Source organism: Schistocerca cancellata, chromosome 1 (genome assembly GCF_023864275.1).
Source record: "Schistocerca cancellata isolate TAMUIC-IGC-003103 chromosome 1, iqSchCanc2.1, whole genome shotgun sequence".
In the NCBI taxonomy this organism is placed as follows: domain Eukaryota; kingdom Metazoa; phylum Arthropoda; class Insecta; order Orthoptera; family Acrididae; genus Schistocerca; species Schistocerca cancellata.
The window spans coordinates 265,371,984-265,387,668 of NC_064626.1; the positions used below are offsets into that span (position 1 = coordinate 265,371,984).

The following is a 15,685-nucleotide window of genomic DNA, read 5'->3' on the forward strand; positions in this document are numbered from 1 at the left end:
TATTGAGCTACTTCTCAATTTTCTTTGATACGCTACACTTCTCAACATTAACAAAGCCTTAAATACAAGCTAGCACTGCTACCCTTCACTTGTTGGTGGAAGAATCACTCAAAGATTCACTCAATGTATCAAATACAGGAAAAACAAACAAGGAACAATGTTAGAGCTTAATATAAAACCACCTAAATTATTTGGGTTTTGATAGACAATAATGCTACACTCAAATGGTATTCAATAAACAAAATTATTTAGTTAGTATCGATTAGCAGAATATTAAAATGTATCAGCAGGTATACATGCCAGCCAGAAATAAATAAATCTGAGTAATGACAATTTTTTTTTATCTACAAGAAATTATACACAGTGTAGCATATAAAATAGAATAATCAAAATCCAGGGTCCCAATCTGTTTCTTGAGGCTCCTTGATAACCTCATAACACACTAAATTATCACCTGGCTGAAAGCGAATACTTGGATCAGAAAGACGTAGTCCACATTCTACATCTTTTTTGATACTATCTACCTCATTTTTTACATGTCTCATAGATTCTAGTGAACCTGCAACAAACCACAGAAGAACAATGATCAATTTTTCATTTGTTTTGACAAGTAATGTTGTTGCATCTTTTAACACTAACTTATGTTGGTTTAACTATTATCCTGTCTATAAAATTCACTTTGCAGAAGGAAACTGTTAGTAAAATACATTAATAAGAGTTTGTCTGAAGACGAGTGACATGCAGGAAGAAATTAAAGCAATGAAAGCAAGCACAAGCTGACAATGATCAAAGATGGAAAAACATCAATTGTGTCTTTTTCATATTTAGTTAAATGTTTCCCACACCATCTGCATAATTTCTATTGAACTGATGTGGAACAAGTCAATTTACAGGGTACATATTGCCATGTACTTGCTGTATCCCTAAAGGGATTGACAACCCTTCTAAACATCGAAGCATCGCGGGTTTGGATATGTACAAGGCATTGCCTCCCCGGACTGTGACAATCACAAGGCCGACAGACAGCAGCACAAGTGGCACCAGAGGTCCTCCATACCAGGGACCTATTATCTTCGCCATGTCATGTATGTGGAACTAGATCAGCATAAATTCCTCCACACCCCAGCTACATAGGGTGGCGTTGTCAGTTCACTCCACTAGAGTTCTGGGCCAATTCATGCACTGGCTTTCAGCAATCCATCAATCACAGCAATCACTGCAATCGGGCCTATGACTTTCCAGTGATATCCTGAGACATACATGTCAGCCAACTACGCCAGCTGCTTGATCTTGGTTGTAAGGGATTGTCAGTGGCATAATCTTCATGTCCCACTACTTTTATTCCCTGTGTACTCCATATGTATGCCTGTTAGTGTCTGAGAAGTTGTATTATTTTTTATTGAGACGAATTTTCCTTAGTTATTGAATCTCGCTAACATGTGGTAACATGAAGTTTACTTCACTGACATGTTTTATACCATTTTGTGATGTTCAGAAACATATAAACTTGAGTTTATATATCATGATGGAACTGTTTATGGAGCATTTTCTCTGGTGTTTCAGAAAATCTTCGTAATTTCATTTTTGCAGTTTGTAGACAGAGTCAGTCCAAACAAATACTGCTAATCACATGTTGCATGACATGCCACCCAGTGTCATCAGAAAGCATTGGTTTATTTGCCATTGCAAAGAAAATTATTTTTTAAGTGCAGCTTTTCATTCCCGCTCGATATGGCAGCCTTAAATTAATGTAGTATGATATCTGGTGTATCAGTATGTACTTACATGGATAGTAAATCTGAAAAAAAAAAGTACACAAGAAGTGATTTGTGCGACGCCCTCTCCCATGGCGTCTGCTACTACCATGTCGCAGTGTTACTCAGTCAATGCTGGTGAACCAGTTATTTTTCCTGTTTTACTGACAATGTGAGGTTTGAGGGGCGCTCAACTGCACGGTCATCAGCGCCCATACAAAGTCCCAATTTTGACACAGTCCAATTTTTTCACACAGTCTAATCTAGCCACTGTCACGAATGATGATGATGATGATGATGATGATGATGAAATGATTAGGACAACACAAACACCCAGCCCCCGGGCAGAGAAAATCCCCAACCCGGCTGGCTGGGAATTAAACCCAGGACTGTGTGATCCAGATGCAGCAATGCTAGCCACTAGACCATGAGCTTACTCCTGTTTTACTGTCCCTGCCAATTCATAATGATGAACCAAATATAACACCAGAGTAATTTGGGACCACACTATCAAATGGGCATGTAAAATTCCACTTTAAAACTCGATTTGCTTTTAACAGGAAACAAACTGATGCTATTCATTAACACTGGGTATTGTGGCTTGTTGACTGTGGATGAATACCAAACATTATTCTCATTGCTGTTCTTTTTTTTTTTTTTTTTTTTTTTGCACAAAACTTTATTGTTTGAAAATATGCAATATTTATTAAGCTATTGATTTGTTTGTTTCCAAAGATAGTAATTTTGTGAAGGGCAAAAATTGTTGAGCTACAGATGCTTGAGAAGCTCAATTACATGTTTCTTCCATCTCAAATTTTCATTAACATGTCCACCAAAAACATCTGAGCATACTTCAGAGGGGTCCAGAAAAATGTAGACACTCTTTGAAAGTTAATATCTTTGGAACAAAATGACATATTGTGGCAATTTTGTGCAGTACGGAAGTCCATTGTTTTCTCAGGAGATCTTCGTGCACATTTTCCGGCAGACAACAGTGCAGCAATGAATGAGGTAAGATTGTCATTTGCCAAGGCCATACTGAAGTGGTACTGGAAGTATGAAAACATGATGGGGGTACAACAGCAATGGTGTAGTGTATATAGAAAAGAGTGACCAACATTTACAACAATTTATCATATTAGGGATAAATTTGAAGCTGACACTACTGTTCAGGATGTGCATAAGGAAAGATCTGGCTGCTGAAAAACATCAACAGGTCCAGCTTCCAGTGCTGCTGTGTTGCAACATTTTACGACACCTCATAAATCTGTGAAGCAGGCTACAAGCGAAAGTGGACTAAGCCAACAAAGCGTATGACGAAGACTACAAAGTGGAAAGTGTATTTCCAATATCACTGTGCATATGAATGAGGATGACCCAAATCGAATGATGGAGTACCGCTAGTAGTCTGAAAGCATGCTTCGTGAGGATAAATGGTTTGCAGGGATGTTTATATGGTCTGATGAGGTGCAATTCAAACTGAACAGTACTGTACACCACCACAACTGTGTGTACTGGGCTCCTGAAAATCCTCACATTCACATGGACAAATATGTTAAGCTACCGGGTGTTAATGTGTGGTGTCATTTGTCATCGTGATGTTTGATTGGCACATTCTTCTCTGAAGGTACTGTAACTGGTGAGGTGTATCTTCATATGCTGCAATCATCGATTTTACCTGCCACCCACTGCAAACATCGATTTTACCTGCCATCCAAGATGTATTCAAAAATTAAAGACTTTACCTATAATAAGATGGCGCTCCGCCTCACTACCACAGAGGCGTCAGAGCCTACTCGAGTGAAAACTACCTGGACGATGGATATATTGAAGAGGAGCCCTTGTGTACGCACTACCGTCTTCAGACCTTGCACCTCTCGATTTCAACCTGTTGGGGACTTTGAAAAATGGAGTTTATCAAAAGAACCCTGCTATACGGAATGAGGTGTCCTGCGCTGCTATCACGCCGGCAACACTGACAGCCATATTTCCGTGAACAGTTCTGCGGCATCAATTTCATTTGGCTGTTAATGGGAGTCACTTGAAACACATAAAGTAATGTTCCCCCTTGCAAGAATTGTAATGGTGTGTCATTACATTCCGTTAATAGTGACTATCAAAGAGTGTCTAAACTTTTCTGAATCTATCTGTAAATAATACTTAGCTCTTACAAATGTTTGCTAATTGCCGGTGGTGTTACATTTCTTATACTGAACTGACTCAACTATTTTCCAAAAAATAAGGAATATTCTACTACATGGGTGGCAAGTGAAAGGTTATTCACTTATTTAAAGTACATAACAAGAACAAAAATTGAAGCCTGAGAGACTCCATTCAAATTTCTTCCCAGTGACCAACTTTTTTCCACTTCAGAAACTACTCACCACCATTTTTAGTATTATTTTTGTTAAATATCATTCTATCCAGTCGATAGGAACACTATTAACTCCATAGAACTTAAGGTTCTCTAAATGAGTATTATAATCTATGCAAATATGTTAGACAGGTCACAAACAATATCACGTTGTGATATTTTGTTATATAAGTCTTGTGATAGCTGGTGACTGAATGTGTAAATGGCACTCTCAATTAAGCATTCCTTCTGGAACCCAAACTATGCTTTAGTATGTAAATTGTATCTATTTAAGTTTGATAATACCCTTGAATACATTACTTTCTTGAGTAATTTAGAGAAGGCTGTCAAAAAAAGGATCAATGAAAATTACTTTCATTTTTCTTGTCACTTATTCTAAAAAGAGATTTACAAGGACATAATCTGTGAAAAAATTCCCTGTACTTGTGGTGCTTGCATGGCATACATAATTTAAAATATGATTTCTTAATACAGAACAACTTCTCAAAATTCTGTTCAAAATTCCATCTACATTCTGTAAGCTTTTGTTTTTGAGAACTTTGTAATAATATAAATGTTAGTGAAGTGCATTGCATTAACTTAATTATTCGATTTTAGTTTATCAGCTATATTTAGAAAAATATTTCAAATGGTATTAATTACATTGCCAGCTTCATTAGTTTTTGTCATGATGTGCAAATTTCAGGGCATTTTAATAACTTTTCTTCATAATTGCAGCAAGTTTTACAGAACAGGAAGTCCTTTATTGTTTCTAAAAAACTATATAAAATTTTCTTCACTTTTACAGGATATTTTAATACTTCTAGTTATCCAATGATTTTATGGCTCTTAGTCCTTCTTTTGGAAAGTTAGTTTCAAATCTGGACACAAATTTATAATGAAATGATATACAGTGAATTTCTGAATTTCACATTAGCATATTTTGCATTTATACATTAACCAATGCCACCTCTTTTGAACTTATTCTTAAAACATTGTATCCTGGAATCATTAATTAGCCTTCCTGTTATGTACAGATGTGCCTCACTATTGTTGTTAGTTGTTTTAGTTGTTGTTGTTGTGGTCTTCAGTCCTGAGACTGGTTTGATGCAGCTCTCCATGCTACTCTATCCTGTGCAAGCCTCTTCATCTCCCAGTACCTACTGCAGCCTGCATCCTTCTGAATCTGTTTAGTGTATTCACCTCTTGGTCTCCCTCTACGATTTTTACCCTCCACGCTGCCCTCCAGTACTAAATTGGTGATCCCTTGATGCCTCAGAACATGTCCTACTAACCGGTCCCTTCTTTTTGTCAAGTTGTGCCACAAGCTTCTCTTCTCCCCAATACTATTCAACACCACCTCATTAGTTATGCGATCTACCCATCTAATCTTCAGCATTCTTCTGTAGCACTACATTTCGAAAGCTTCTATTCTCTTCTTGTGGTGGTGGTTGTTGGGATGTTTAAGGGGGACTAAACAGCGAAGGTCATCAGTCCCCCATTCCAAAATCAGGCGAGCCGAAAATCTACGGAGCAGGTAAAAACCAAAGGGGGAGGAGACGTCCCCCCAGGCGCTAAAAGAACACAAATGGAGCAACAAACATTACAGACAAGAACAGGACAGAGGAACACCAGACAGAAAGAAACAGAAGAAAGGAAGACGGCCGGAGACTGGTTGACTGACCACGAGAACAAAAAAGGGAAAGAGCCAACCATCTCACGGCACACCAGAACAGCAACAGACACAAGGACAAAAGACACAGAAAAGGAAAGGTGCAGGACCTCCCTAAATCGAACCATAAAACGGACTACCACGGATAAAATTTAAAACGGCATCAGCCATGGAGGCATCGTCAGATAAAACCAAAGCCAAAGTGCCCGGGAGATTAAAAGATTGCCGGAGTGTGCGCAGTCGAGGACACTCCAGCAAAATGTGGCCGACCGTCAGCTGGGACCCACACCGACACAAGGGGGGATCCTCCTGACGCAACAGATGGCCGTGCGTCAGGTATGTATGGCCGATGCGCAGCCGACACAGGACTACCGAGTCCCTGCGAGAAGCCTGCAGGGAGGAACGCCACACATCGGTCGTCCCCTTGACAGCCCGCAGTTTATTCGGGGCTGTCATGCCACGCCACTCAGCAGCCCACATCCCAATCAGCTTACGGCGCAACACCATCTGCTGGTCGCGAGCCGTAAGGCCAACCTCCAAAGCCGGGGCGTCGATCGCCCCTTTGGCCAGCCTGTCTACACGTTCGTTCCCTGGGATGCCAACATGACCGGGCGTCCAAACCAGGACCACCGAACGACCAGAACGGGCAATGGCGGAAACAGTCTCCTGAATGGAGGACACCAGAGGAGAGGAGGGATAACTGCGGTCGATGGCCTGAAGGCTGCTCAGGGAGTCACTGCAGATGACGACGGACCTATCTGAGCAGAAACGCATATGCTCAAGAGCGCGCAATATGGCCACCAGCTCTGCAGTAAAAACACTGCAGCCAGCCGGCAAGGAGCGTTGCTCAACATGGGCAGCGTGAGCAAAAGAGTAGGCAGTGCGACCATCAACCAGGGAACCATCAGTGTAGACAGTCTCACAGTCCGAAAATGAGGCGAGGAGAGCAAGAAAACGGCGACGGAGGGCCACAGGCGGAACCGAGTCCTTGGGTCCCTGTGCCAAGTCCAGACGGACGGACGGCCGGGACAAACACCAGGGAGGCGTAGGTGCACGGACCCGGAAGGGAGGCAGAAGAGGGAATGACCCCAGTTCGGACAGCAGGGACTGGACACGGACAGCGACGGAAAGCCCAGACCTAGGTCGCCGTTCGGGCAGATGGAGGACCATGGCAGGGAAAAGCAGGCGACGATTGGGATGACCTGGCGAGCAATGAACGTGGACAGCATAGTCGACGAGCAGACGATGGCGGCGAATCCGCAGCGGGGGAACCCCGGCCTCCACCAGTAGACTATCCACGGGGCTGGTGCGAAAAGCGCCAGTGGCAAGCCTAACCCCACAGTGGTGTATGGGGTCTAACAACTTCAACACTGAGGGGGACGCAGACCCATAGGCCAGGCTCCCATAATCAAGCCGGGACTGCACAAGGGCTCGGTACAACCGCAGCAGCGTGCAGCGATTCGCACCCCAAGACGTGTGGCTAAGGCAGCGGAGGGCGTTGAGGTGCCGCCAGCATTTTTGCTTCAGCTGAGTAACATGAGGAACCCATGTGAGCCGGGCATCAAACACGAGTCCCAAGAAGCGGCAAGTGTCCACCACTTCAAGCAGGTGGCCGTTGAGGTAAAGTGCAGGATGAGGGTGGACCGTCCGACGCCTGCAGAAGTGCATTACTCGAGTCTTGGCAGCAGAGAACTGAAAGCCATGAGTCAGAGCCCATGACGCTGCCTTGCGAACGGCGACTTGCAGCCTGCGTTCGGCGACTCCCGTAGTCGTGGAGCTAAATGAGATGCAGAAGTCGTCGGCATACAAAGAAGGAGACACCGACGACCCCACTGCTGCTGCCAGACCATTAATGGCCACTAAAAATAAGGAGACGCTCAACACCGAGCCCTGCGGGACCCCATTTTCCTGTATATAAGAGGAACTAGAGGTGGCACCGACTTGCACCCGGAAAGAGCGGCGCAATAAAAAGTTTTGAAGAAAAGCCGGGAGCCGACCACGAAGACCCCACCCATGCAACGTGGCGAGGATGTGATGCCTCCATGTGGTGTCATACGCCTTCCGCAGATCGAAAAATACAGCAACGAGATGCTAACGTCGGGTAAAAGCCGTACGGACAGCAGATTCCAGCCGCACCAAATTGTCCACTGCAGACCGGCCCCGACGGAAGCCACCCTGGGATGGAGCGAGGAGACCGCGCGACTCAAGGACCCAACACAAACGCCGCCCCACCATACGTTCGAGCAATTTGCACAATATGTTGGTGAGAGTAATGGGACGATAGCTGTCCACCGCCAGCGGGTCCGCACCAGGCTTCAAGATGGGGACAATAACACCCTCCCGCCATTGCGACGGGAATACGCCCTCGCTCCAAAGGCGGTTAAAGATGGTGAGGATGTGTCTCTGGCAGTCCCTGGAGAGATGCTTCAGCATCTGCGCGTGGATGCAGTCCGGTCCCGGTGCTGTATCAGGGCAATCGGCGAGGGCAGCGAGGAGTTCCCTCTCGCTGAAAGGAGCATTGTATGTTTCATAATGACGCGTGTGGAATGAGAACGGCGTCTGCTCCGCTCGCTCCTTTAGAGAGCGAAAGGCGGGGGGATAGGAAGCAGTCGCAGAGCTCTGAGCAAAGTGCGCGGCTAGCCGTTCAGCAATGGCGGCAGCGTCCGTGCAGACAGCGCCGTCCAAGGAGAGCCCAGGGACACCCATAGGGGTCTGGGAGCCATAAATCCGCCGGATCCGAGACCACACGTGCGAGGACGAGACACGGGAGCCCAGGGAGGAGACGTACCTCTCCCAGCACTCCTGCTTACGCCGTGCAATAAGACGACGGGCGAAGGCACGGAGCCTCTTAAAGGCGATGAGGGTCTCCAGAGACGGGTGCCGCCTATGACGCTGGAGAGCCCGCCTACGGTCGCGAATAGCCTCAGCAATCTCCGGCGACCACCAGGGGACAGCCTTCCTCCGAGGGAGGCCAGAAGAACGGGGGATGGAAGCCTCGGCCGCTGAAATGATGGACGTGGTTAAAACACGAACCACCTCGTCAATGTCACCTTGTGGGGGAGACTCAATGGTTGCAGCAGAAGTAAAAGCTGGCCAGTCAGCCCTGTGGAGAGCCCAGCGGGGCAGGCGCCCAGAAGAATGACACTGGGGCAGTGACAAATAGATGGGAAAATGGTCACTACCACACAGGTCAGGATGCACTCTCCAGTGGAGGGATGGGACAAGTCCAGGGCTGCAAATAGAGAGATCGATGGCCGAGAACGAGCCATGGGCCACACTGAAATGCGTGGGAGCACCGGTGTTCAAGAGGCTAAGGTCAAGCTGAGCCAACACATGCTCCACGGCCCGACCGCGGTCATCGGAAACAGTCCCACCCCATAGAGGATTGTGGGCATTGAAATCGCCCAGCAGCAAAAAAGGTGGCGGCAGTTGGGCTATCAGAGCAGCCAGGACATGCTGCGCGACAGTACCATCAGGTGGAAGGTAAATACTGCAGACGGTGATAGCCTGTGGCGTCCACACCCGAACAGCGACAGCCTCTAAAGCTGTTTGTAGAGGTACAAACTCGCTGTGAAGAGTGTTAAGGACATATATGCAGACGCCACCAGACACCCGTGCATAAGCTGCCCGGTTCTTAAAATAACCCCGATAGCCACGGAGGGCGGGGGTTCGCATTGCTGGAAACCAAGTTTCCTGCAGAGCAATGCAAAGGAAAGGATGACGGCTGATAAGTTGGCGGAGCTCAGCTAGATGGTGGAAAAAACCGCTGCAGTTCCACTGGAGGATGGTATTAGCCATGGATGGGAAAGGCGTGAAGGGATTGGGGAGGCAGTTTACGCCTCCGGGGCCCCTGCTGCTACGGAGTCACCACCTGGACAACAGCCATCTACTGCATCCGAGGGACCGGCGAGATCCATGTCCTCAGCGGACGCCAGAATCTCCACCTCATCCTCAGACGCAGAGCTTGTAGGAAGCGGTGGAATGGGTGCCACCGCAATGTCGGTAGCCTTGGGGAGTTTCTTCTTCTTCTGCTTCTCGCGCTGCGCCTTGGGTGGTTCAGGTTGGGAGGGCGTCACCGGGTCAGTCTCAGGGACAGACGATGACCGTGTGTCCCGACGACCAGGGACTGGCGGTTGTTTGAGCCACTTGCGGCCGTCGGCTTTGGAACCGGTCGGAGCATGCGAAGGAAGGTCCCCAAGGGACCCCTTCCGTACGAGAGTAGCCGAAGAAGTCTTACGCTTCTCCGGCTGGGAAGGGGGGACTGATGTCCCCGACGGTTGGGGGGGTGTTGCTCCTGAAGTAGATGGAGCAGGAGCAACAGGAGGTTTAGTGCCCCCCACCATCAAGGGGGCAGGTGTGGGACTTCGACTCCGAGAGCTGACTGGAGCGGATGGAATTGTAGAAGGAGTGACAGTTGCGGCATAAGAAGCTGTCATGCGCACCGGATGAAGCCGATCATATTTCCGCTTCGCCTCAGTGTACGTCAGGCGGTCGAGAGTCTTTATTTCCATGATCTTCCGCTCCTTCTGCAGAATCGGATAGTCTGGCGAGCAAGGCGGATGGTGCGCACCACAGTTCACACAGATTGGAGGCGGCGCACAGGGATGATCAGGATGGGAAGGTCGACCGCAATCGCGACAGACGAGGTCGGACGCACAGCGTGAAGACATGTGGCCGAACTTCCAACACTTGAAGCACCGCATCGGGGGAGGTATATACGGCTTGACATCACAACGGTACACCATCATCTTGACCTTCTCAGGTAACGTGTCACCCTCGAAGGCCAAGATGAAGGCACCGGTGGCAACTTGACGATCCCTCGGACCCCGGTGGACGCGCCGGACGAAATGTACACCTCGGCGCTCCAAGTTGGCGCGCAGCTCGTCGTCGGACTGTAAAAGGAGATCCCTATGAAAGATAATGCCCTGGACCATGTTCAGACTCTTATGGGGCGTGATAGTGACAGAGACATTCCCCAGCTTAGTACAAGCGAGCAAGGCCCGCGACTGGGCGGAGGATGCCGTTTTGATCAACACCGATCCGGACCGCATTTTGGACAAGCCCTCCACCTCCCCAAACTTGTCCTCTAAATGCTCTACAAAGAACTGAGGCTTCACGGACATAAAAGATTCCCCGTCAGCTCTGGTACAGACGAGATACCGGGGCGAGTATCTTTCGCTCTCAGTCATAGCCCTTCGTTCCTCCCATGGTGTGGCCAGGGAGGGGAACGATTTGGGGTCATACACATTAGCCTTGAAGTGAGCCTTGGAACGCTTAGAGACTGCTGACGGCTGGCCGCCAGCGAGAGATGATGTACCACGCTTCATTGCGGGTCATCCGCCCTGATGCCACCTACTCCGACCAAGGGCCCTCCCCACGGGCGCCACCCAGCCACAGCAATGGCCACCTGGCAGGATGGCCATTGCCGGGAGTCCCGATGCCCCAGGGCGATGGGCATCTACTCCTTGGTATATGTGGGGAGTTAACGGCGCAGGCATCAGTGGAGCGATCCCTGTGTTGTCAGGGGGCTACAACCAAGAGGGTACATGGCGGCCCCACCACAACGGACTGGCTACCGTGCTGGATCTTAGGTGCAAAAATGGCCAAGGTCGTCGTCGCAGTTAAAAGAAACACTGCAGAGTGCAGCGTGGTAATCGCCCAAGAGATCGAAAACGAGCGGGACACCATTGCAACGACGAGAAAGACGGCTAAAGGTCTAATTGCACGACGGATACTGTGCACCATGTAAGGCGCCCTTCCCCAATTGGCTCGCTCTTCGGAATAATTTAGAAAGATGGAGGTCAAACCCGAGAGGGGACCATCACATAAGGCCGAAACATGTGAGACTCCTTTTAGTCGCCTCTTACGACAGGCAGGAATACCGCGGGCCTATTCTAACCCCCGAACCCGCAGGGGGATCTCTTCTTGTCTAAACTATTTATCGTCCATGTTTCACTTCCATACATGGCTATACTCCATACAAATACTTTCAGAAACGACTTCCTGACACTTAAATCTATACTCGATGTTAACAAATTTCTCTTCTTCAGAAACGCTTTCCTTCCCGTTTCCAGTCTACATTTTATATCCTCTCTACTTCGACCACCATCAGTTATTTTGCTCCCCGACTTAATTCGACTACATTCCATTATTCTCGTTTTGCTTTGTTGATGTTCATCTTATACTCTCCTTTCAAGACACTGTCCGTTCTGTTCAACTGCTCTTCCAAGTCCTTTGCTGTCTCTGACAGAATTACAATGTCATTGGCGAACCTCAAAGTTTTTATTTCTTCTCCATGGATTTTAATGCCTTTTCTTTTGTTTCCTTTACTGCTTGCTCAATATACAGATTGAATAGCACTGGGGAGAGACTACAACCCTGTCTCACTCCCTTCCCAACCACTGCTTCCCTTTCAAGTCCCTCGACTCTTACAACTGCCATCTGCTTTCTGTAAAAATTGTAAATAGCCTTTACTCCCTGTATTTTACCCCTGCCATCTTCAGAATTAGAAAGAGAGTATTCCAGTCAACATACCGTATTTACTCGAATCTAAGCCGCACTCGAATCCAAGCCGCACCTGAAAAATGAGACTCGAAATAAAGGAAAAAAAAATTTCCCGAATCTAAGCCGCACCTGAAATTTGAGACTCGAAATTCAAGGGGAGAGAAAAGTTTTAGGTCGCATCTCCAAATCGAAACAAAGTTGGTCCATTGTAATATGATAGACAATTTAGGTCGAATGAATGACGATACAGCTACAGTAGTTTGGTTCGAGTTGTAAGCTTAGCAGTTAAGCTTTACCACGTAGCCATTGCTATGCGTCAGGCGCTCCGTCCGTATTTATACGGATACCCTTCCTTTTTCACGTGCTTCGTCTGGTTTGAATCGATTGCTTATTTTGCTTTGATATGATAAATGCTGTTTTCTTTGTTATAGGTGTTTGCGTCACTCTTAAGCTGAAAATGCATTACTGCACTGTGTCATGCATTGTTTGTCGCATTCTGATAGTGCGTGTTTACGGCCAGTCGCGGCTCGCGGCATGGCTTGCTTCTGTGCGCGCTACCGCCGCGTACAATTAAAAAAAAAAGAGAGGGGGGGGGGGGAATCGTCTCATTAGCGAAACAATGGCAAGAGACTGCTATTTGTTGTTACTTACACTGCTGCTTTCTTTGATAATGATCAACAAGAATCAAATAATAGACTGTGTATGATAGAATATGTTCTGAACGAGAGTTTGTGAAAATTTTTCTCCGTTTGAAAATCTTTGCGGCCGGTTCTTTATTACATCAAATTCTGCACAGAAATTACAGTCATCTTAGATTTAAAAATCTAGTCACTTGCCGTGCTTCATTTCTGACTGTATCACTATTAGACATAAGAATAATACGAATATAAACATGACATGATATGTATATTCTTCCACGTTTGCTGTTGTCTCACTCTATAGTTTCGTAGTTTATTAGGCAGACAGGATTTAAATGAGATAGCAGCAAACACGAAAGAATACATGGCAAAATGTTTATATTCGTATTATTCTTATGGTGAAGAGAATACTGTATGTGATTCAAATTTCATCAGGTTCCTATTAGCAACCATCTCTTCTCACAGATAGGAAAAAATTCAGAATGTGGAGTTGGCCATATTGACAAACATCCCAAACAGTCTTGCCAGTCAGATTTTCGTAGTACACTTAAATTGTGCTACATTCGAAGATGAACAATGCGGAATTTGTATTTACTTCGTTGGATAATGTATGAAAATGCAGTGGTCGAAACTCGCGGCGCAGAAAAAAAATCTCGTCTTCCACTTTTTTTTAAAAAAATTATTTACTGACGCAGAGGTTTTGGCGCCAGTATTTATCTTTGTGCCTACAAAGTATGCTTGCGTAGCGCTACATGTATTCGCCGGCAGAAGTTAGTTGTGGCGGCACGTACGAACATTTTTCATAACTTACGCTAGCTTTGCACTCGATTCTAAGCCGCAGGCGGTTTTTTGGATTACGAAAACCGGAAAAAAAGTGCGGCTTAGATTCGAGTAAATACGGTAGTCAAAAGCTTTCTCTAAGTCTACAAATGCTAGGAACGTAGGTTTGTCGTTCCTTAATCTTTCTCCTAAGATAAGTCGTAGGGTCAGTATTGCCTCACATGTTCCAACATTTCTACGGAATCCAAACTGATCTTCCCCAACGCTGGCTTCTACCAGTTTTTCCATTCATCTGTACAGAATTCGTGTTAGTATTTTGCAGCCGTGACTTATTAAACTGATAGTTCGGTAATTTTCACATCTGTCAACACCTGCTTTCTTTGGGATTGGAATTATTATATTCTTCTTGAAGTCTGTGGGTATTTCGCCTGTCTCATACATCTTGCTCACCAGTTGGTAGAGTTTTGTCAGGACTGGCTCTCCCAAGGCCATCAGTAGTTCTAATGGAATGTTGTCTACTCCCGGGGCCTTGTTTAGGCTTAGGTCTGTCACACGCTTCACGCAGTATCATATCTCCCCTTTCATTTTGGTCTACCTCCTCTTCCATTTCCATAATATTGTCCTCGAGTACATCGCCCTTATATAGACCCTCTATATACTCCTTCCACCTTTCTGCTTTCCCTTCTTTGCTTAGAACGGGGTTTCCATCTGAGCTCTTGATATTCATACAAGTGGTTCTCTTTTCTCCAAAGGTCTCTTTAATTTTCCTGTAGGCAGTATCTATCTTACCCCTTCATGATATAAGCCTCTATATCCTTACATTTGTCCTCTAGCCATTTTGCACTTCCTGTCGATCTCATTTTTGAGATGTTTGTATTCCTTTTTGCCAGCTTCACTTACTGCATTTTTGTATTTTCTCCTTTCATCAATTAAATTCAGTATCTCTTCTGTTACCCAAGTATTTCTACTAGCCCTTGTCTTTTTACCTACTTGATCCTCTGCTGCCTTCACTATTTCATTCCTCAAAGCTACCCATTCTTCTTCTACTGTATTTCTTCCCCCCATTCCTGTCAATTGTTCCCTCATGCTCTCCCTGAAGCTCTGTACAACCTCTGGTTCTTTCAGTTTATGCAGGTCCCAACTCCTTAAATTGCCACCTTTTTGCAGTTTCTTCAGTTTTAATCTATAGTTCGTAACCAATAGACTGTGGTCAGAGTCCACATCTGCCTCTGGAAATGTCTTATAATTTAAAACCTGGTTCCTAAATCTCTGTCTTACCATTATATAATCTATTTGAAACCTTCTAGTATCTCCAGGGTTCTTCCATGTATATAACCTTCTTTCATGATTCTTGAACCAAGTGTTAGCTATGATTAAGTTATGCTCTGTGCAAAATTCTACCAGGCGGCTTCCTCTTTCATTTCTTAGCCTCAATCCATATTCACCTACTACGTTTCCTTCTCTTCCTTTTCCTACTGTCGAATTCCAGTCACCCATGACCATTAAATTTTCGTCTCCCTTCACTACCTGAATTATTTCTTTTATCTCATCATACATTTCATCAATTTCTTCATCATCTGCAGAGCTAGTTGGCATATAAACTTGTACTACTGTAGAAGGCATAGGCTTCGTGTCTATCTTGGCCACAATAATCCGTTCACTACGCTGTTTGTAGTAGCTTAACTGCACTCCTATTTTTTTTATTCATTATTAAACCTACTCCTGCATTACCCCTATTTGATTTTGTATTTATAACCCTGTATTCACCTGACCAAAAGTCTTGTTCCTCCTGCCACCAAACTTCACTAATTCCCACAATATCTAACTTTAACCTATCCATTTTCCTTTTTTAATTTTCTAACCTACCTGCCCGATTAAGGGTACTGACATTCCACTATTGTATGATGTTAAATTGTTAATCTTAATAAGAACTGTCCCAGTATTAACCTTAAGCGATTCAGGTAAATCGTGAGAAACCTAAACA

General features: G+C 45.6%; 1 protein-coding gene across 1 annotated transcript in view; it reads right to left on the minus strand.

The window, feature by feature from the left end:
• Positions 1–270: 270 nt before the first annotated feature.
• LOC126170853 (translation initiation factor IF-2, mitochondrial) overlaps positions 271–15,685 on the minus strand; it is a 96,118-nt gene continuing 80,703 nt past the window's right edge. Inside the window, exon 15 of the mRNA XM_049920755.1 lies at positions 271–559. Within this exon, the coding sequence (XP_049776712.1) occupies positions 387–559 (173 nt within the window). The 3' untranslated portion in view covers positions 271–386. The remainder of the gene's footprint in view (positions 560–15,685) is intronic.